This window comes from Lepidochelys kempii, chromosome 9 (assembly GCF_965140285.1).
Source record: "Lepidochelys kempii isolate rLepKem1 chromosome 9, rLepKem1.hap1, whole genome shotgun sequence".
In the NCBI taxonomy this organism is placed as follows: Eukaryota; Metazoa; Chordata; order Testudines; family Cheloniidae; genus Lepidochelys; species Lepidochelys kempii.
In genome coordinates, this window is record NC_136388.1 from 55,081,475 (window position 1) to 55,105,046 (window position 23,572).

The window sequence follows — 23,572 nt, forward strand, 5'->3', positions numbered from 1 at the left end:
ACTAGCAGCCCCTTACTGGGAATAGCTGTACATGTTGTCTGAATCTTTAAGCCTCCTTTTCCCTGTTATTGAAAAGCTATCCATCACTGATGGATTTGCTGGGAGGAGAATTCCCCTGTTCCGGAAAAGCAGAGCTATTACTTAAAGGCGCACTCCAAAGCCATGCTGAATTCATCGTACGGCATGTCTGCACAACATAGCGTGCCCAGGCTACTGACATGTTACAGCCCAGCCCCCACCATCAACACACACACAGATGTATGTTCCACCAGCCAGGCCATGGGGACCTTGGGCCCTGCACACAGCCCTCCCAGAACACTGGACATCTGTACCAACAGGTGCCACAGAACAGCCACTCCCACCGTGGCCTGTGTCCTTGTTCCCTCGTCGTCCATCTGCAGTCTGAGGCTGACACTACAGACTTGTCATTGTGCCATCTCCTTGCCTTGCACCCCAGCCTTCTACCTGGCTCCTCTATTTGGCAGGATGCAGTGTTGGACTGCCAGATAAACAGGAAGGCTGGGGGCCTAGTCTCAGGTGAGAAAGAACTAAACCATCTAACTTTATACACGGGTCCTGGGGACCCAGTGCCTTCCCAGCTGAGGGACATTCATCACAGAAACCTACCTTTATAAATAGGTTTTCCCTGCCCTGAGGAATTCTCTGCTTCTTAGTTTGCTGAAGATATCCCAGACTGCAGCATGTTCTCACATCAAATACTAGTTTCAGATTATTTGTTTTGAATACCAACCTTTCATATCTGTGGTGTCAGAGGGATGTGTTCTGGGACAGCACCAGAAAAGCAGGAAGAGGCTGAGAATTTTTGCAGGCAGGGGGGAAAGAGTTGTTACAAAGGCACGTGAAAGTGTATTTGTGCTGAGTGCCTCCCCCATGCCTCCAACAGACAACCTGCAATGTAGGTTCAGCCCCTCACTCAGTTTGCCCCTGTCATGGTGAAGGCACAGCCAGGCCACATGGCACCTGTTCAGCCATCACTATATGCAATAGCAATGCTGGTGGTACAAATAGCTACAATACTTGCGCTGTGTACACCTTACTGATTCCAGTTAAGAATTCCTGCCGAAAGTGGGATGGGGACTGACAGGGTTTGGCACCTTACCCCAACTGGCAAACCCTAAGCCATTCCAAGGATTAAGGACTAGATTGTGCCCACAGCAGCAAGGTGGGATATGGAGAAGTTCACTGCCCCAGCATGAGCTCCCAGGCAGCCCCATGCTGCAGAAGGGCACAATTACTCCAGGATTTCTAGTGTGGCAGAGGTCACAGAAGTACCTATTCCTGACTTTCACAGGATCCACTATCCAGTTCCCCTGCCATGGAACCACCTTTGCTGGCAGTTTGGAGGCACTGAGGGCAATACACTACCAGCTCCTCCCTTCTCACTATGCTACAGCCACTGTGACCTCATCAGGACCTGTCACACGTTTCTGAGTACAAGAGCTGGGTTTGCATCTGAGCACTGGTCAGGAGCAGAGAAGGTTCCAGTTCTGTCTCTGCTGCCTGCACACCCACACTGAGCCAGACACACTCTGGCCCCACGTCCTACAGAATGTTTGCAGCACCCATCCATGTTGAGGGGGGGTAACCATGCTGCTCATCTACAAGTCATGGAGCAGGTCCTCAAAGAATCAATCCTGAAGCACTTGCATGAGAGGAAAGTGATCAGGAACAGCCAGCATGGATTCACCAAGGGAAGGTCATGCCTGACTAATCTAATTGCCTTTTATGATGAGATTACTGGTTCTGTGGATGAAGGGAAAGCAGTGGATGTATTGTATCTTGACTTTAGCAAAGCTTTTGACACGGTCTCCCACAGTATTCTTGTCAGCAAGTTAAGGAAGTATGGGCTGGATGAATGCACTATAAGGTGGGTAGAAAGCCGGCTAGATTGTCGGGCTCAACGGGTAGTGATCAATGGCTCCATGTCTAGTTGGCAGCCGGTATCAAGTGGAGTGCCCCAAGGGTCGGTCCTGGGGCCGGTTTTGTTCAATATCTTCATAAATGGTGTGGATTGCACTCTCAGCAAATTTGCGGATGATACTAAACTGGGAGGAGTGGTAGATACGCTGGAGGGGAGGGATAGGATACAGAAGGACCTAGACAAATTGGAGGATTGGGCCAAAAGAAATCTGATGAGGTTCAATAAGGATAAGTGCAGGGTTCTGCACTTAGGATGGAAGAATCCAATGCACCGCTACAGACTAGGGACCGAATGGCTAGGCAGCAGTTCTGCGGAAAAGGACCGAGGGGTGACAGTGGACGAGAAGCTGGATATGAGTCAGCAGTGTGCCCTTGTTGCCAAGAAGGCCAATGGCATTTTGGGATGTATAAGTAGGGGCATTGCCAGCAGATCGAGGGACGTGATCGTTCCCCTCTATTCGACATTGGTGAGGCCTCATCTGGAGTACTGTGTCCAGTTTTGGGCCCCACACTACAAGAAGGATGTGGATAAATTGGAGAGAGTCCAGCGAAGGGCAACAAAAATGATTAGGGGTCTAGAACACATGACTTATGAGGAGAGGCTGAGGGAGCTGGGATTGTTTAGCTTGCAGAAGAGAAGAATGAGGGGGGATTTGATAGCTGCTTTCAACTACCTGAAAGGGGGTTCCAAAGAGGATGGCTCTAGACTGTTCTCAATGGTAGCAGATGACAGAACGAGGAGTAATGGTCTCAAGTTGCAGTGGGGGAGGTTTAGATTGGATATTAGGAAAAACTTTTTCACTAAGAGGGTGGTGAAACACTGGAATGCGTTACCTAGGGAGGTGGTAGAATCTCCTTCCTTAGAGGTTTTTAAGGTCAGGCTTGACAAAGCCCTGGCTGGGATGATTTAACTGGGAATTGGTCCTGCTTCGAGCAGGGGGTTGGACTAGATGACCTTCAGGGGTCCCTTCCAACCCTGATATTCTATGATTCTATGATTCTAAGTGCAATCAAACAGATCGTCAGTGACCTCCAACTGCGGGAAACACAGGCAAGTTCAATTGTATCTTCAGCATGCCTTGGAGCTGAAGTCACAAGTGAATGGAAAACCTGTCCAGAAAGGAGAGCACTAGACCAAGGTGAGACTTGCACACATCTGCCCTTGGGAGTGGAACTAGAACTCCAAAAGGACACAGAAGACGTGAAAAGCTGCCTGGAATTAGTTTGTTTTGTTTTTTTAAGTAGCAGACTTGCAGCCAGTTGTGGAGCTGTAGGTATGTAATTACTGGCTAGCCAAGGGAAAATGAACTAATGAGAAAGGGTTGCTTTTGAGAGTTCTCCCGCTGCATACCATCTTCCCTGCTGCTGGAGAGAACTCGGGAGGCCATGTGACAACGGGGATCTGGTCAGTGTCGGAGCTCACTTCGCAGTGTTTCCTTTGCCTATTTAAATAAACCTCCTCACTTTAGTATCAAAGCAGGACTCCCAATTCAGATCTAAAAGCAATGTTTATCATAAGCCACATTTCAACAGCTGGGGGAATATGTACGGACACACCACAGTCCTCTCTGGTATTGCAGATAGAGGGAGATCAGTAAATAAATACACAAGGGAGTCTGATTGGAGGCTCAGTTTCATATGGCCTAAAACAAAAGACAGCAGAGAGAGAACCACTTCTTACTGCATTCCCACTAGAAGGGGTGAGCATTTACCCAACTGGCAGTTTGGGGGGCAACCTGAAGTCATACAGACTCTACAGGACAAGGGAATGGGACACATAGGCCCAAAGATTCCTAACCAAAACCCCACTGGAAACAAAGTGTCACAGAACAAGAATGACTCCCCTTTAGAGAGTAAAAGTTCTGTGTTCTAGGGGCCAGCAGCCCTACCTACCACACCAGTAGCGACCATCAAGTGTTTCAGTTAGGGGGAAAAAACCAGGTTTTTTAAATTTTTCCTTTCAGTTTCCCACGGAAAAAACCTTCCTTTTGGGATGTGTTTTGCTGGAAAATGTTGAAGGTAAACTAAAGATAACCCAGGTCCTGATGCAAAGCTCCCTGAAATCAAAGGAAAGTCTCCTACTGACTCCAAAAGGGCTTTGGGTCAAGCCCCAGATTCAGAGCTGAAGATATTGCAGAGCTGGATTAGGGCCACTGTAGCACCAGAGTGTGTTTGTGGGGGAGCACTAGCCCTGAGCCATAGTTTATACTGCTGTATCTGCATCTGTGGATATGGGTTACTTTAGCTAATTACCTACCCAAGGTGAGGGCTCACACCTACTTTAATCTGTGAGAATTCAGCCCCCAAAATAACTACAGTCAAGAGGTTATCAAAAGAAGGGGGCCCCCCTGGTGCACAACAGAGACTACACAGTGCTCTTTCTGTACTAATTACTTTTATTAACCAACCAGTGTCAATACACACCCTGCAATCTGGTAAAGAAAAGAAACAATACACAACGTCTAGCATTTGCATTACTCACACCAGTCCTGGCGGAGGAACCCAAAGTGTCAGTCATCATCCTCACCATGCGCCCCACCACTAAGATCAGCATGCTGGTTTCCCCCCAAGGCACGCAGGCCAGGACATAGCTTAAATCATGTGTTACGCTGACACCCACCAGGGTTCAGACATATTTATGAAGGTTTTAACCCTTTTTCCTTATTTGAGTTCCACACCCTGCTGCTTTTGGGATGTCCAATTCTTCATGGTTAGTTTCTCTTATACTAATTAACATGTATATTACCTTATCACCATAGTAACAGGAGGTTACCTTAAGGAAGTCTCTCACATTTTACCCCGACTGCCAGTGGTCATCTTGTGGTATCTACTGATCTCCTGTAGACATTATTGTCCAAACTCAGCAGTTCTTTCCAAAACCTCAGCACATCACAAATACAGAAACAAGCTCAGTAAGTTCTCTGTATAAGTCTGAAAGTTTGTCTCTCTCACCAATAGAAGTTGATCCAAGAAAAAAGGGTATTATCTCACCTGTCTTGTCTCTCTAATATTGATGATAGGCATTTTATTTATATTATACAAGCTTTGTTTTAGGGGCTGGGGCGGGGGGGGGGGTTCGGTGCTGCACTAGGGGTTGAGGAAGAAATTGTAAGAATGGAGAAGGGAGGAGAAGGGGTAAAGAAAGAAAATCTGCCCAGCAGGAAGGTACAGAGAGTGGGCACCTGAGCATGTCTGTAGTCCCAGACCTGGACTGTTTTCTTAATAAACTGAACGCTAAGTAGCAGAGTTTGTATCTCAGTCTGTTTCCAGCACTGAGCCGTCAGTGATTGGCTCTGACAACTCAGACAGTATTTGAGATCTGTCTTCTTTTGAGAATCAAGGCCTCTTTCCTCTGCATTCCAAAAAATGGAATGTCTGGCGGCCACAGGCTTAATGCTTAATTTTGCTGGATTCAGCAAGTCTTGCAACTGTAGCTTGGATCCAGGAATGTTAGAACTAGCAGAATCTGCTCCTTCCCCCCAGCCAGAAATCTGTGTGAGTAGCAGAGGAGCACATAACTCACTCAACAAATATGGCTTCTTTTTCTGCTCATAGGCTGTCATCTTTGCGGCACTTGAGGCAAGGGTGGGGTAGAACCCTGGAGCACCTTCCTGAGCTGCCAGTGGCACTGGAAGCAGCCAGGGTAAAGGCGAGCCCAACGGTGGGCAGCTCCCCTGTCTAGCTGGCGCTTAATCGTGGGGGGTGCCTGGTAGCGCGGTGTGGCTACACAAGTGCACAGCTTGGGGAAACCCTGGTGATGTGCCTTGTGGCTGCTCCCCAGGTGACTGGGCCTAGGTTTCATAGTTGGAGATTCCAGTATTGCCAGCCCCTGTTAAAAAATCATGATTAATTTCCCCCCACCCCCAAAAATCATGGAATTGTCTTAAAAAAGTCATGATAAAAACCTTCAATTTGGGGGCTTTTTTATTTGTCTTCAGGGTTTTGAGCCTTTGGGGCACAGCTGGGGCACATTTTCAAGCTTCTAGAAACTAATTTAAAAAGCTATCCAAGGTTCTCACCTAGTCACTGACTCCAGGAGCTGGGACCCAATATCACGAGATTCACAATAAGTCACAAGCGTTGGCAACGCTGGGACCCACAGCAATGACTCTCTCCTCTGTCACAGTCACACATATAGTTGTGTGCATGAAGTCCTAGCTACCAAAGGTGCAGTCAAGTTCTCTTCTGGCTTGTTTAATTTCCTGTGGGTCAGAGCTCTGGAACAGGAAAACTGAGACCCCCATTCCCCTGCTGTAGTAACTAGTGCCAAGCTAATAAAATAACCACTTCCCCTGCAAACACTTGAACGTGCATGCTCAACATAGTTTTCTGTGAGCCTCAGTGCAAGCAAACCTCAGCTGCCAAATGAGCACAAAGAGGCATGAGCACAGCCTGGGTGAATTTATTCTGCAGTCCACACCAATACTCAAACATTTTGTCATAGTTGCCCAGCTCCATAGTTGCCCAGCTCCACTAGTTTCCAAGCCAGCCGTGCTCCACCTCACTGTGCACAGGAAGTCTCTTCATTCCAAGCACACTGTGTAGTCTTAGGTTTCTGAGGCTAGCACTGCAATCCACCTCATCCATTTTTTTAAATCCCTGAGCAAAGGAGTAAATCTCTTGGTGAACAGTACAAGAGCTCTGCAGGTTATTCTGGATTCACCCTGATGGAATCTCTGGGAAAGAGATTCCCCTTTCTTATTTATTGCTGGTATTGTTTCGTGGGAGAAATCAGTCTGCACTGTATCAAGGTGTGCTTCAGATACAAAGTGCAGGTTCTCACACAGTGACTGTGGCCCCACTGGGATCTCCACTCAGCTGTGCATGTTTGGGGGTGAAGATTTCTGGAGTAGTGGAGGAAGCTTATTTGAGGGCATATTAGAAACCTGGGATCTTTACTTTTCCCCTTCCAAGGTTCCCCACAGCAGCACCAGCTCAAAGCCACTACTCAAGCATGAAGAAAGGAGCCTGGGGAGCAGAACCATCCACTCCAGCTCACACCTAGGTGCCCCCCATGCAAGTGTTTCACACAGTTCTGCTGATGGTTAATTGCATGCCAGCCCTGCTTTGTTTCAGTCTCCCCTGTTTTCATACACTGCTAGTATTTCCACCAGCCTCTTAGTTATTGCTAGGCTGCTCACAAAATGTGCAGGGCATTGCAGACCTCTCATGGTTATGCCAGGACTGTCTGGAAAGAGAGTAGACAGAAGGCTTTGTCAAGTCCATCTCCACACCAGCCAGGTATCACCAAAGCAGAACTGGGGTGGAGGAGGGGTGTTTTCAGTGGGGACAAAGGCTGCCTTGAAGGAGCACAGCACAGATTGTGCATACATTTCCGTCAACACCACATGGGCCGAGTCATTAACTAACTTGTATCTGACAAATCAAAAGTCTCCAGACACCGACTCATTCAGGAACAAGTCTAATGAAATGACAGAGCACCATGGAGTGTCTTAGGCTCCCATGTGGTGGAACAGTTCTGGCTGCTCCAAAAAGCAGAGGAAGCTAGATGGAAGCAGACTCCCTTGCAAGGAGGAAGTGCCGGCTATAGCTGGAAAAAGAGAAGCCAGGAGAAGGGGAGACACATGCAGTGGGTCAGTTCTGGGTCCTAACATGAGGAGCAAGGGCTGGAATGAGGGAGACTCCCTTGTAATGAGGCTTCTCCAGATGCCAGCAGTGGGGAGAGAAACCTGGAATCAGAGTAACTCCCTGGGGTGATGAGGCAATACGGGCTCCTCCCGGAAGGAGAGTGAGAGGCCCTAAGAACATAAGAACATAAGAATGGCCATACTGGGTCAGACCAAAGGTCCATCCAGCCCAGTATCCCGTCTACCGAAAATGGCCAATGCCAGGTGCCCCAGAGGGAGTGAACTTAACAGGTAATGATCAAGTGATCTCTCTCCTGCCATCCATCTCCACCCTCTGACAATCAGAGGCTAGGGACACCATTTCTTACCCATCCTGGCTAATAGCCATTAATGGACTTAACCGCCATGAATTTATCCAGTTCTCTTAAAGACCCTCTTATAGTCCTAGCCTTCAGCCTTCACAATCTCCTCAGGCAAGGAGTTCCAGAGGTTGACTGTGCACTGAGTGAAGAACTTCCTTTTATTTGTTTTAAACCTGCTGCCTATTAATTTCATTTGGTGGCCCCTAGTTCTTATATTATGGAAACAACTAAATAACTTTTCCTTATTCACTTTCTCCACACCACTCATGATTTTATATACCTCTATCATATCCCCCCTTAGTCTCCTCTTTTCCAAGCTGAAAAATCCTTTCCTCTTTAATCTCTCCTCATATGGGATCCATTCCAAACCCCTAATCATTTTAGTTGCCCTTTTTTGAACCTTTTCTAATGCCAGTATATCTTTTTTGAGATGCGGGGACCACATCTGCACGCAGTATTCAAGATGTGGGCGTACCATGGATTTATATAAGGGCAATAAAATAGTCTCCGTCTTATTCTCTATCCTGTTTTTAATGATTCCTAACATCCCGTTTGCTTTTTTGACTGCTGCTGCACACTGCGTGGACGTCTTCAGGGAACTATCCACAATGACTCCAAAATCTTTTTCCTGATTAGTTGTCACTAAATTAGCCCCATCATATTGTATGTATAGTTGGGGTTATTTTTTGCAATGTGCATTACTTTACATTTATCCACATTAAATTTCATTTGCCATTTTGTTGCCCAGTCACTTAGTTTTGTGAGATCTTTTTGAAGTTCTTCACAGTCTGCTTTGGTCTTAACTATCTTGAGCAGTTTAGTATATCTGCAAACTTTGCCACCTCATTGTTTACCCCTTTCTCCAGATCATTTATGAATAAGTTGAATAGGATTGGTCCTAGGACTGACCCTTGGGGATCACCACTAGTTACCATTCTGAAAATTTACCATTTATTCCTACCTTTTGTTCCCTGTCTTTTAACCAGTTCTCAATCCATGAAAGGATCTTCCCTCTTATCCCATGACAACTTAATTTACGTAAGAGCCTTTGGTGAGGGACCTTGTCAAAGGCTTTCTGGAAATCTAAGTACACTATGTCCACTGGATCCCCCTTGTCCTCATGTTTGTTGACCCCCTCAAAGAACTGTAATAGATTAGTAAGACATGATCTCCCTTTACAGAAGCCATGTTGACTTTTGCGCAACAATTTATGTCTATGTGTCTGACAATTTTATTCTTTACTATTGTTTCAACTAATTTGCCTGGTACTGATGTTAGACTTACCGGTCTGTAATTGCCAGAATCACCTTTAGAGCCCATCTTAAATATTGGCATTACATTAGCTATCTTCCTGTCATTGGGTACAGTAGCTGATTTAAAGGACAGATTACAAACCATAGTTAATAGTCCTGCAATTTCACATTTGAGTTCTTTCAGAACTCTTGGGTGAATGTCATCTGGTCCCGGTGACTTGTTACTGTTAAGTTTCTCAATTAATTCCAAAACCTCCTCTAGTGACACTTCAATCTGTGACAATTCCTCAGATTTGTCACCTACAAAAGATGGCTCATGTTTGGGAATCTCCCTAACATCCTCAGCCGTGAAGACTGAAGCAAATAATTCATTTAGTTTCTCTGAGATGATTTTATCATCTTTAAGTGCTCCTTTTGTATCTCGATCGTCCAGGGGCCCCACTGGTTGTTTAGCAGGCTTCCTGCTTCTGATGTACTTAAAAACATTTTGTTATTACCTTTTGAGTTTTTGGCTAGCTGTTCTTCAAACTCCTTTTTGGCTTTTCTTATTACATTTTTACATTTAATTTGGCAGTGTTTATGCTCCTTTCTATTTACCTCACTAGGATATGACTTCCACTTTTTAAAAGATGCCTTTTTATCTCTCACTGCTTCTTTTACATGGTTGTTAAGCCACAGTGGCTCTTTTTTAGTTCTTTTACTGTGTTTTTTAATTTGGAGTATACATTTAAGTTGAGCCTCTATTATGGTGTCTTTGAAAAGTGTCCATGAAGCTTGCAGGGATTTCACTCTAGTCACTGTACCTTTTAATTTCTGTTTAACTAACCTCCTCATTTTTGCATAGTTCCCTGTTCTGAAATTAAATGCCACAGTGTTGGGCTGTTGAGGTGCTCTTCCCACCACAGGAATGTTAAATGTTATTATATTATGGTCACTATTTCCAAGCGGTCCTGTTATAGTTACGTCTTGGACCAGATCCTGCGCTCCACTCAGGACTAAATCAAGAGTTGCCTCTCCCCTTGTGGGTTCCTGTACCAGCTGCTCCAAGAAGCAGTCATTTAAAGTATCGAGAAATTTTGTCTCTGCATTTCGTCCTGAGGTGACATGTACCCAGTCAATATGGGGATAAGTGAAATCCGCCACTATTATTGAGTTCTTTATTTTGATAGCCTCTCTAATCTCCCTTAGTATTTCATCGTCACTATCACTGTCCTGGTCAGGTGGTTGATAATAGATCCCTGCTACTATATTCCTGGAATGAGAAAGCCCTTCCAGAATGAGAGAGTCCTCCCAGATAATGGGGCATTTCCCAGCCAGTGGTATGATAGGTAGAGACAGTCCAGAGGAGTTCTTTTCTAAATGAGTAGTGCAGTGTGTGCTACAAAAGAGCCCAGCTCCAGGCAGATTTGCAACACAGCCCCCACCCTCTGGTCTAGCCCTGCACTCAAAGCCAGCACCATCCCTGCTCCTCCCCCTGCCAGCCCAGACAGACATCTGTACCTGCCGTGAAGATCTGGGCAGCTACTGCCAAGAAGGCATCAGTCACCACGGTCTCAGAATGCAGTGAGATGTTCAGCTGGCGGGCGATATTCCGGTAAACATTTGGTCGGATGTATTCCAGCTCATCCCCTGGAAACAAGGACTTGGAGTCAGCACATGCCAGTGCAGCCACACTGCATTCCGCTCATCCCCTTGAGGGAGACGACATCAACCCGGCCACCATGCCTCCGGAGAGGATATTCCTCCCCTTCAGCCCCCATTCTGCAGATGGGAACACCGAGTCAGGGCGCAGGGGTGAAAGAGGAAATCCATCCCCGCACTGGTACTGAGGTCAGGCCAGGGACCAGGGGGCGGCTGGTTGCATGCACACACATTTCTGGGGCCGCTTGGCCATTAGCACTGGTAGTACCTGTGAGCATATTGCCCCAGCCAGCCCCACTTCCTCCTGACCTCCACAAGCCTCTGCTGCCTCCTGCGCAGCAAAAGCTCCTGTAGGGGAGCACAACCAGAGGTGCCAGTGCTGCATGTGGCAGAGAGCTCCCCCCGCCCTATGCTGCTGGCATTCATGGAGGAAAGGCTCACCTCTGCTTCCCAGCTCCTTTGCAGAATTGCAGCCCAAGGGGTGTTCTCAAGGCCACAGAGGGAGCCAGTGTTGGGGTGGGATTTGAACTCAGGAACTCTATCCTAATCCTCTACTAAGCCACTGGAGCCCACCCTCCTTTTCTCTTGCCCTGGCAGATCTCACCACAGTGACTGTGGTTTCGTCTCATGGCAGGAGAAGGATCAACAGAAGCAAAAATATCTTGTTTTTTTATACTTGAGGTGCAAGTGCCTCCCTTTATTTTAGCTCTCCTGGGGCACACCCTGTTCTACACAACAAGAAAAGCCTTGGGAGGAAAGGGCCTTACTAGCCCTGGAAGCTGATGAAAACTGAGGCCTGGGGCTGTGAAACATTCAACGGGCAGAGCAAAGAGTGTCAGTTCAGCTATTTTACACTAACATGGGCAGAGAGGAAGATCTGGAGACCTGGGTGTTCTTCAGAGGGCTACATGGTTTGCCATCTGCCTGGCTGACTCTTAAACTTCAGAACACTCAGGCCTCCAGGTAGTTCTCCAGGATGGGAGCCTGAGGCATGTATCGGCATGAAGACCACCAAGAGAAAAGGAAGTCCTGTCTCCACCACAAATGTCAATGAACTATGTTGCAGGACCCTCGCAGAACATAAATGGTCCCCAAGCTGGTTTCTGTTATGTCTACACTGCAAGTGAAGGTCTCACTATAGCACAGGGGGTTATATCTGTGCTACCTTTAATCTAGCTAGCCTGGGTAACAACAGCAGTGCAGATGTGGTGGCACAGGCTTCAGCATGGGCTTAACAACCAGTGTACAAGTCCACTGGGGACCATATGTACTCTGGTTGCTAGCCCATGCTGCCATGTCTTCACTGCTACTGGTACCTATGCTAGGGCTCACTCAGGTGTGCCCACCCATGCTACAGTCGCATCTTCACTCGCAGCGTGGACATACCTTGGTAGTCTAGGTGGGAGTTACTCAACTTCCAGCATTGTGCAAAAAACTTTTGGGGTGGGTTGTGTGCACATGGCATGGGACAAACACTTAAAACATGTTCAGGTCCCATTTACACCACAAGGCAGAACCACGTCTCAGCTGTTTGTGACCAGATCCTCCTGTACATCTGGTTCTGTAGCATAGATGGGATCGAAAAGGCAGGATTTCCCCTGACCAAATTAAAGACTCTGGAAGCGTCATTATTAGCTACTAAACCTTACCCCATTTATACAACCTCTGACATCAGTTTTTAAATATTTAAGCAGGCAACCCCACAGCTTCACAGTATTCCATAAAGTGTTTCAACTCTTCTGAGGGTTCAATTGTTCCATGCAATCTGATTAACAAAGGAAACCCAGCAATGCATGGCTGAGGCTGATAAGAGGGAATGTTACATACGATATGGGAGAACTGTTCCTCCATCTCAGGGTTACACAGCCTTACCTCCGAACATGAGGAACAGAGGGATAGCCTCACCCTGAGCTAGCTGAAATATCTGTATGGTGGAGGAGGGGAATAGGATAAGCACTTGGCAGAGCACTATTATTCTTCATTATTGGTTTTATTACAGGAGGGCCCGTGGTGCTAGGTGCTGTACATGCACATAGCAAGAATCCCCGTCCTGAGGAGCTAAATAAATAGACCAGGAAAACAAAGGTACAGAGCGGGGAAGCAATTCCCCCAAGGTCACACAGCAAGTCAGGGGCAGAGCTGGGGACATTACCCTGGTCTTCTTACTCCCAAGCCAGCTCCTACCCACAAGGTCATGCTGCTTCTGAGAGCACATTACACTGGCGGCAGCCTTCTCTCTCCATGCTCAGCTGGGATCATGTGTAATGAATGTTGTGATCTCAGCAATCAGCTTGTCATCATTTCTCCCCCCTCCCCCCACAGCTGTGAAAGAGCACGAAGAGGAGAAATGGCAGCTTCGTCACATAGACCTGGACGGGCCCCTTCTGTGGCCTTGGCTCTATTAAGTGTGGGACCAGTTCAACGAAAGCTATTTTAAACTAGTGCCAGACAGTGTGGACACTCATCATCTGATTTAAATGTGATTTATATCACTTACTGAAGTAAGCAAAACCGATATAAACCAGGTTTAAATCAGATGATAAGTTTCCACACTGTTTTAACCAAATCACCACTTACGCTAGTTTAGTTGAACAGGTGCAACTTTGAATGACCTTGGCATGCCTAAGCTTTGTCTATATTTAGTCTCCGCTGCCATTCTTATTAAATAAATATAGATCCTGCCCCTGTACTAGACTGCCTAGGACCAGTGCCCAGGATAATGGAACTAGACCAAGAATGCCACGAAGTTCCCCTAAGTCATTGAACTGCTACCAGATGGATTGTGGCTTTCAACCTCTCCTACTTTGCGCCTGTTCTCTGAGATTCTCAAAGTGCTTTATGGCATGGCCTAGAAAAGCCTTACTACAGTCCTACAGGGTAGGTATTATAGCCTTTTCACAGCTGGGTAAACCGAGGCAGGGAGGATAAGTGACTGACAGAGTCACAGAGGAAGCCATTGGCAAAGCTGGGTAAAGGACACAGAAGTCCCATCTCACTTTCCTCTGCTCTAACTTTTGAGTGGGGATTGATTTGAATTGGCAACCAAGAGATGAAAGATTTCGTATCCCCCATTACCAACTGCTGGGCTATCCTATCCCCCTTCAGCACAGATTTGTCAACGTTAGTAAGCAGGAGAAGTTGTTCCCCATGAAGTAAGGTTTCCTTAAAATGGCTATTTTCAAAGAAACACTGCCAAGGTCTAACATTTCACCCTGCTTGTCACGTCTCCTCTACTCCTAGGCAAAGGTGGCAACTGCTCCTTAGCTAGTTAAGTGTAACAAGAACTCAGTGAAAACACATTGTCTCCAGTCATAGCATTAGACACTGAAAGCTGCATATCTTGGTGCCTGAGATTTCTATTTAGTGGGGATTGTCTTGAACGCCCTCTCCCCTACCTGCCTCCAGGATGAGAGTACTTTCATGTCATAGGATACCCTGAGGAAACCTGACTTAGATTTGTCTCAGCCGCATGAACATCAAATCAGGAATAATTATTCGCTTCACTGGGCTTATTCCCAACACACATGGGCCTAACAGAGATTAGAATCTAGCCTTTATCCTTTTAAGATAAAAAAGTTTCCTGAATACAAGAGCGTATTTCACCCGAACTGCAAAGTCCATGCTAGCATTAGGCCAGGTTTACACAGCTAAATTTGTCAGCATAGCTACGTCAGTTGGGGTGTGAAAAAAAACCCCCTAGCTGACATATCTATGCCAACAAACCCCCCCGTGTAGATGCAGCTGTGCCGAGAGAAGAGCGCTTCTTTCAGCTTAAAGAAAAGGAGGACTTGTGGCACCTTAGAGACTAACCAATTTATTTGAGCATGAGCTTTCGTGAGCTACAGCTCACTTCATCGGATGCTGTAGCTCACGAAAGCTCATGCTCAAATAAATGTGTTAGTCTCTGAGGTGCCACAAGTCCTCCTTGTCTTTTTGCGAAGACAGACTAACACGGCTGCTACTCTGAAGTCTTTCAGCTTAGCTGATGTTGGGGGAGGTGGTGTTACCATGTTGCCAGAGCTCCTTCTGTTGGCATAGGCATGTACTGGCTTAGCTATGCCAACATAGGCTCTGTAGTGTAGAATTGGCCTTAGAGAGTGAGCGTACACCACTAATGTCACATGCCAGCAGGATGCAGTGGTGTCCAAACATTTCCCAGGTGCATGGAGCCCATGGGAGGTGTCAAGCCAACTTCAGCAACCCTTTCCCTGGCAGTGCAGCCAACAGCTGCCTCAAGGACACACAACCCCATTGTGGAGCAGAGGCGAGACTATGGATGTGTTATCTGCCCACCCTGTACTTAACAATGTTCACAGTGGGGGGGGGGAACGGGGGTGGAAATATCTGCCTCCGCCTGCCCTCACCCACAATACAGATCCCAGGACCCACAAAGCACCCTCTGTAGGGCCCAGAGAAGGACTGTGTGCTGTGGAGAGGCTGACCACAATCTGCCACAAGGTAAGGTCAGATCCACACATGGAAGGACCCTCTGTCTGTGGATCTAGGAATCTGATTGGGCTCTGAGTTACAAAACTGGTGCTGGGAATTGAGGACCTAAAGTTCCTCTTCTCTTGCTGAAGATCTACATCCCCCTCTCATTCCAGGCTGGAGGCAATTCCCAACAAGTAAGGGCTTGTCTATGTGGGGAAACTGACCAGAATAGCTTATCCAGAATAGCTTCCGGTATGGACACTCTTATTCTGGAATAAAAATTACTTTATTCTGGAACAATTGGGAAGCACACTCATTCCAAAATTCTGTATTCTGGAATAGACTGTCCACTTGAGCAGCTGTTCTGGTCATTTGCCCCTGGGTCTGAAGTAAACATCAGCAGATCGAGGGACATGATCGTTCTCCTCTATTCGACACTGGTGAGGCCTCATCTGGAGTACTGTGTCCAGTTTTGGGCCCCACACTACAAGAAGGATGTGGAAAAATTGGAAAGAGTCCAGCGGACGGCAACAAAAATGATTAGGGGACTGGAACACGTGACTTATGAGGAGAGGCTGAGGGAACTGGGGATGTTTAGTCTACGGAAGAGAAGAATGAGGGGGGATTTGATAGTTGTTTTCAATTACCTGAAAGGGGGTTCCAAAGAGAATGGCTCTAGACTGTTCTCAGTGGTAGCAGATGACAGAACAAGGAGTAATGGTCTCAAGTTGCAGTGGGGGAGATTTAGGTTGGATATTAGGAAAAACTTTTTCACTAGGAGGGTGGTGAAACACTGGAATGCGTTACCTAGGGAGGTGGTGGAATCTCCTTCCTTAGAAGTTTTTAAGGTCAGGTTTGACAAATCCCTGGCTGGGATGATTTAATTGGGGATCGGTCCTGCTTTGAGCAGTGGGTTGGACTAGATGACCTCCTGAGGTCCCTTCCAACCCGGATATTCTATGATTCTATGATCATCCAGCAGGCTTGAGAAGAAAACTGTGAGAAAGCAGATGGGCACATCTACACAGCACTGAATACTGATGGAAGCCACAACAGATTGCAGAGGGGGAACCAGTAGGACAGAGAGAACTCTAAGGGATAATTTTTTCATTTTATGGCCTGTGCTGGTCCCCAAAAATCTTCCCTTTGCCAAGGAAGAACAGACACACCAACTAATGGTTGGCCAGCAGAACACAGGGGATTTACAGTGCATGGGGAGCTCAGAGTACTGCGCTGATTCTAGTTAAGCTCAGGAAGGCCAGTTTCTCAGCTGGTGTCAACTGAGGCGCGGCCAGGTGGCTCTGCATGCTGCCCTGTCCACAGGTGCCACCCCCGTAGCTCCCATTGGCCGCAGTTCCCGGCCAATGGGAGCTGTGGAGCTGGCACTTGGGGTGGGGACAGTGTGCAACTGATGCAATGCCACTGACATCAATGGCACCATGGTAGTTTACAGCAACTGGGGACCTTGCCCCCAAGGGCGGCCGAGGATTCACTGACAGTACTCCAGCGTGAGCACTGCTGGTCTTCCCTTCATCAACTAATGCCTGCGAGTCTGCTCGCACCAGGAGCCAGGCGGACATGCAGCTGGTGGTGGCAAGGCTGATACAATGATTGTGGTAGTTCCAGACATAGATGGACGGCTGGTTTGTAGGAGTTTTTTATAATAAAGCTGCACACTTATTTTTACTGTTTGTAACCAGTTAGTCCTATTAGCAGCCACAGTGTCTCACTGCTCTGTGCCACTGTTCCTCAGCTGTGAGCTCTGTAAGAGCATCAGTACAGAATTCCCTTTATCCACTGTATGTCCATGCCCACTCGCTGGCTCACCATGCTCACTTGCCAGCTTACCTTACCATCCATATGCATAAGCAAAAGAACTAGGAATGCTTTGTTCCTTCACATACACAGAGTGCTCACAGCAACTGTCACTGGGCAAGAACTGGTTTAGCTGGCTGTACCAGTTGATGCAGCAGTTTGGGGCTCAGGTTCCCGGCACATGCCTGGGAAACAGCAGTGGTTTAACACCTTTTGCTGCAGTTGACTATTTACGACAGGAAAAGGGAAGGAAGAGCAAAAGGCCATGTGGGCAGCAATGTTTCTGAACAAGTGATCAGGAAATGACCATATAGCTTAATATGAAGGATGATTTTCCCCTTGTATCCCCTATATGTGGTTCCATTCCAAGCAGGTTTGCTTAGAGAAGCCAAGTTCTTAGGACTATCAGCCAAATCCTTCCATCTGAATATAAGCACAGTGACAGAGTCAGGACAGTCGTCAAGGAGACGCCTTCAAATTCACTCTGCCATCTGCTCGCCCTCCAAAACACTTCTGCCACCCACATTTGACCCCACCTGAGCAGATGGGGGAGAAAGAGAGAAGACCAAAAAGGTGAAAGGGAATGGAAGGAAAAGGAAAGAAAAGACACAGATGGCAAAAGAGAGGAAAAACCAAAACAGGAGAGAAGAATATGTCTGAGGGAGAGAGAAACTTAGAGGGAAAAAATAAATGAAACAATAGAAAAGGATGAAAAATTCATCTGAGGGGAAAACCGCAGCCTCTAAAACAAAGACCAAAGAAAAGAGTCACCAGGATACAGAAAGGGGAAGGAGAAGTCAGAAGGGACAAGAGGGAGAGAAGCTGGGAGAGATACTGGACTAGATCCTCAGCACATGTAAATCAGCAAAGCACACTGCAAGCAGACAGATAGTGAAGTCAATGGAAGTAGACCAGCAGAGGGTCAGGTCCACAGGATTTATTTTACAGGAAGTTTGCTTCAGGCAGCATTTTGAATCCCTAGTTTAATGGTAGTGTTCTGGCCAAAAGTGAGCTGAAGATCATTTGGACAGGGAGGGCTACTAGACACTAAAGTACTCTCCAAACCATGGTGACAGGAGGAGACTAGGAGAGAACTGACTGACTTTAAGACAACAAAGGCTAAATATTAATAGGATGGGCAAAAAGTCATGCAGCATGGCCAGCTGTCGGTACCCCCAGCATGCCTGTACATCTAGTACAAGCTGATATAGGGCAGGATGCCACTGGTTGGCCCAATGAACCATGCTCCCCTTCTTATCACTCCTCTCTGCAAGAGAACATTCTGGCAATTAGGCCATGTCTACATTTACCAGAGACCCACGCTGCTGTGATCGATGCAGCAGGGGTTGATTTAGTGGGTCTGGTGAAGACCCACTAACTCGATGGCAGAGCGCTCTCTGTTGACTCCGTTATTCCACCGGAATGAAAAGAGTAAAGGAAGTAGGGTTGCCAAATTTCTACTCGCACAAAACTGAACACCTTTGCCCCACCCCTGTCCTGCCCCTCCTCTGAGGCCCCGCCCCCACTCACTTCATTCCCCCTCCCTTTGTTGCTCGCTCTCCCCACCCTCGTTTTCACGGGGCTGGAGCAGGGGGTTGGGATGCAGGAGGGTGTGAGGGCTCCAGCTGGGGGTGCAGGCTCTGGGGTGGAGCTGGGGATAAGAGGTTTGGAGTGCAGGACGGTGTTCTGGGCTGGGATCGAGAGGTTCGGAGGGCAGGAGGGGGATCAGGGCTGGGACGGGGGGTTGGGGTGTGGAAGGGGGTGTGAGGGCTGCGGCTGGTGATGCAGACTCTGGGGTGGGACTGGGAATGAAGGGTTTGGGCTGCGGGAGGGGGCTCTGGGCTGGGGCAGGGGGCTGGGGTGTGGGAGGGGGCTCCATCTCCAGCTGGGGATATGGGCTATGGGGTGGGGCTGGGTATGATGGGTTTGGGGTTCAGGAGGATGCTCTGGGCTGGGATTGACGGGTTAGGAGAGTGGAGGGGATCAGGGCTGGCACAGGGAGTTGGGGCATGGAAGGGGGTTGGGGTAGAGGCTCAGACAGCTCCCGGAAGCAGCGGCATGTCTCCTCTCTGGCTCTTAGGCAGAGGCGCAGTCAGGTGGCTCTGCATGCTGCCCTGTCTACAGGCACCACCCCCGTAGCTCCCATTGGCCACAGTTCCTGGCCAATGGGAGCTGTGGAGCTGGCACTTGGGGTGGGGACAGTGTGCAAAGCCCCCTGGCTGCCGACCAGACTTTTAACAGCCCAGTCAGTGGTGCTGACCGGAGCAGCCATGGTCCCTTTTCGACTGGTCATTCCACTTGAAAACTGGACACCTGGAAACCCTAAAGGGAAGTTGACAGGATAGTGTCTCCCGTCGACGCAGCGCGGTGTAGATAGGGTTGCCAGCTACATTCCCTGTAAGCTGTGCGGTCACATGGCCACACAGCAGCCTATTAAGTTCTGCGCAGGCACTCAGGGAACCCACCCTACCAGGACCTGCTGCAGCTGGGGGAGGGGTGCCCCTCCCCTGGCCCCAACCTAGCCCTGCCCCCAACCTCCGCGGGGAGAGAGAGCTGGGGGAAGTCCTTACTCCCCGCCGAAGCCATGGGGCAGCCTGCACCCCAAACACCTCATCCCTGGCCCCACCTGAGAGCCTCCACCCACAACCAGAGCCCTCACACCCCTGCACCCCAACCCTCTGCCCCAGCCCTGATCCTCCTCCCACACTCTGAACCCCTCGGCCCCACTGTCATCACATTAATTATGTTATGTGCACCAATATGGAGGTGATGTGTCACCTCCATATTGGTGTACATAACAAAATTCATTCCTCACATATGTGGGAAAAGTAGAGGGAACACTGGTTGCCAGGCATCCGGTTTTTGACCAGTACCACTGACCGGGCCATTAAAAGTCTGGATGGCGGGCGCAGCGGGGCTAAGGCAGGCTCCCTGCCTGCCCTGGCTCTGCACAGCTCCCCGGAAGCAGCCGGCATGTCCCTGTGGACTCTAGCCACAGGGGTGAACAGGGAAGTTCCATGCACTGTCCCCACCCCCCGTGCCAGCTCCACAGCTCCCACTGGCTGGGAACCATGACCAATGGAAGCTGCGGGGGTGGCCACACCTGGCCACACCTCCAGCCAAGGGGCAGAACATGGCAGCCGCTTCCAGGAGCAGCACAGAGCCAGGGCAGGCAGGGAGTCCCAACTGGAGTCCCAGGGAGTCCCAAGGAGTCCCTGCCTTTCACCCGTTCCTGGTCTAGTCAGAAGTGCCCTGAAGGGACCCACACAGGTCCCCTGATCGCAGCCACAGCATGGATGCTTACCTAGTCGCAGAAGCACGCTGGACACCTCAGCCAGTCTGCCACCGGGCATGGGTGCACTGTGCTCTGGTTTGCTCCAGCCAATGCCAGCCCGAAGCAGCCGGGAATGTATGTAGTCTCTGCAGAGCACCTTGGCCTGGGATACCAGCTCCTTGTCAGTGGGAGACCGATCAAAAACCTCCATCACCTCCGCAGCAAAGACTGAGGAACGGCGTAGCACCTCCATCCCTGACAGCTGAATTCACCGACTCAAGGTGTGCCTATCTGAAGTCTGCCCTGAAGCCTTTGACAGGAATCTGTAGCTATCGTTTAAGGGAAATAATACACTGGGCTCGTGATTCGTCACAGTTTCCAGCAAGGTTCTTGAATTAACCTTCATTAGCTTTACCTGGTGGATAAGAGCATATGGAAATCCATCAGCTCACCCGGAAAGAAAAAGGAACATAGGGCCAAATCCCCCAGCAATCTAAATCATAGTGCCATGGAAGTCATTGCTGCTACACTGATCTACACCAGCTGAAGATCAGGTCCATTGAATCTTACAGCGAATAGGCCAAATCTTGCAGTTCTTAGGTGCCCACCGAGAGCAGTGTGGGAGTTTTGCATGGGTATGAACGGCAAGATTTGCACTAATAAGATATTTTCTCTTTTTCTCCTTTAAGATTCAGCAGTTCTGAAATTAAATTTCAAAGAGACTAAATAGTTAGAATCTGGAAACAATTTTCAGAATATGTAGACAAGACCAGCTTGCTTCAATTAAATAATCTAGGAAATCAAACCAGAGTCCTACATTCCAGCTACAGTACCTCAAGCAGAAGCAGAGACACAAGAATTCCAGCACATCAGAATGTGGATGTTGAAGGAAGGACGTCACCTATACACATAAATACTGTGCTATAATAGTGTTTCAATTTTCAAATCTCCCACCATAAGGATCTCCCTTATCCTCAGAGACAAAAGGTTCGTGTTTACTGCAATCCTAAATTAGTTTTTGTTCCTGTGACTTCTTTAAACGATACACTCTACTGGCTTTTTCTCCCAACCCTTTCAACTGCAATTGTCTCAGCAAAGTGGAAAAGCAGAAGTGCCAATACCTACAGTAATGACAGGTTTCAGAGTAGCAGCCGTGTTAGTCTGTATCTGCAAAAAGAAAAGGAGGACTTGTGGCACCTTAGAGACTAACACATTTATTTGAGCATAAGCTTTTGTGAGCTACAGCTTCATCAGATGAAGTGAGCTGTAGCTCACGAAAGCTTATGCTCAAATAAATTTGTTAGTCTCTAAGGTGCCACAAGTCCTCCTTTTCTTTTTACCTACAGTAAGAGACTTAAAATTCATTTAGAAGAACCTGAATGAAAGCTTTGGGTCTGACTTCAATGGAGCTGCAGGTGAGCAACACCCCTAAAAAAAAATCAGACCAAAGTTTTAGTCAGGTGCCTATAGATGGGTTTGAGACCCTCATTTTAGGAACCCATATTTGAAAGTTTTTACCATAAAGAAAACAATGCCAAATTCTTAAAAACTTCCCAGCAAAGGACATATTTACCTCTCATGTTGCATTTCCTTCCTTTCAGTGATCTTTTGTCGGTTTCAGCTGCTTCTAATATTTCTTTGGAAGAACTGGTTCAAACAATCTGTTTTAGGATTTGTAAAGATTATAATGATTCTCCGCTCCCATCCTCCGCTGGAGCTAGAGTGCAGCTGCTTGCTCAGTTCTTTATTCTCTCCCCATCTCTGCCAGCCTCCACATCCCGTCTGCACTCTAGTAGGATCCTACCACTTGTTCTGCTGCTTTTGAGAGCTGGGGGCAGACAGAGAAAGGAAAGCCTCTTGCTTTAGCCTTGTAAGGAAGATGAAATAACCAGGGGCGGGGTTATGCAAGCCGGCTAGCAAGAATCTCCCCTCCCATTTTTTCCTCAGTTAAGGAGGCTCTAGGCAGTTGTACTGCTAGGTTAAGAGGGACTTTTTTAAACAGGTGGCTGAGCTCCAGGGAGAGCATGCTCTGATGTACCACTGAGAACACTCCCAAGGAGAAGTATTATTCCCTGATTAAAGTGTATTCCTTGGACCGCTTTTGCAGAATCTGTGATAGTTATTTGCCCATAGAACCCAAAGTGCCAAATCATGGAATGCAGCACCTGGAGTGGGTGGCTGTGATGCTAGATTTTGAACAGGTTGTAAAGTTGAACTATAAGCAACACAGGTGCTCAACAACACTGAGGTGAAACAACAGACCAGATCAGTTGTAATTCCCAAAAGGTTATTAGTAGAGCTGGTCAAGAAATTCAAAAGTGTCCAAACCAGGTCTGTGTCTCAAACAATCCCTGAGCCCAGCCAGTCTCACTGCAAATTCAGTTTTGCTTAGTGGGAGGGAGGAAGAAACCCATGGAATTTCTTGACTAGCTCTTCACCAAAAGAGATTTATATCTCGATAATATCTAGTCCAAGACGTAACGTATTCCAGGATTCTGTGATCACAGAACCTGCCATCTGCCCACCATTTGTTGCAGAATGTGGTCCAGAATATAAGGCGTTTTTTAAAGTCATGTTTCTAGCCTTCATGGCATCAGTATAACTGAGGCAGTGTTGCCTTCTTGAATCTGCAGATAGCTTGAAACAGTAGTCCCAGTTTAAATTGTCCCCATTAACTCAATGGTGCTCTGAAACAAAGGTGAAGATTTAGCATCGATATTATTTAGCTGATCATTCAACCAGAATGCCAGCTAATATAATTACTACACATTGCCTTCCACTTCCCTCAGATGCCAAAAGCCCCCCCCATAGCTGTCCTCTATCCATCTGTCCAAGCTTCTCACGCCCTCTTCAGTTTCTGCAATGCCATTGTGAGTTAAATACAACAGTCTGTGGCTCATCGAAAAGTGACGGTGTCAGGGCTGTGTAAAGTAATTGGAATTTCATATCAAGACGGAGACAGCTAATCTGAGTCTATTGAAGCAGCACCATAATTTCTAGTCTGCCACACAAGAACAGAGCACACCAATTCAGGGTCCTTGCAGTGGAATTTAAGACTAGTTTGCCACAGGATACACAGGGCCTTGAAATAGATAAACATAGCTAGATATAGGCCTAGTCCACACCAGAAAAAGTTTGCTGGTTATAATATAAAGTCAACCCACCTAGCATAGATGCATTTTATACTGGCAGAAAGTACTTTTCTCATTATAAACTCCGCCAGTTCGGTGAGCGAAATAAGCACTCTTACACCGGCATAAAAGTGTA

General features: G+C 47.7%; 1 protein-coding gene across 1 annotated transcript in view; it reads right to left on the reverse strand.

Moving 5' to 3' along the window:
• BOK (BCL2 family apoptosis regulator BOK) overlaps positions 1–22,139 on the reverse strand; it is a 39,546-nt gene extending 17,407 nt beyond the window's left edge. Inside the window, exons 1-3 of the mRNA XM_073360433.1 lie at positions 21,879–22,139; positions 20,336–20,720; positions 10,645–10,773 (exon numbers count right to left, since the gene is read on the reverse strand). Coding sequence (XP_073216534.1) covers positions 10,645–10,773; positions 20,336–20,558 — 352 coding nt within the window. The 5' untranslated portion in view covers positions 20,559–20,720; positions 21,879–22,139. The remainder of the gene's footprint in view (positions 1–10,644; positions 10,774–20,335; positions 20,721–21,878) is intronic.
• Between the last annotated feature and the right edge of the window lie 1,433 nt (positions 22,140–23,572).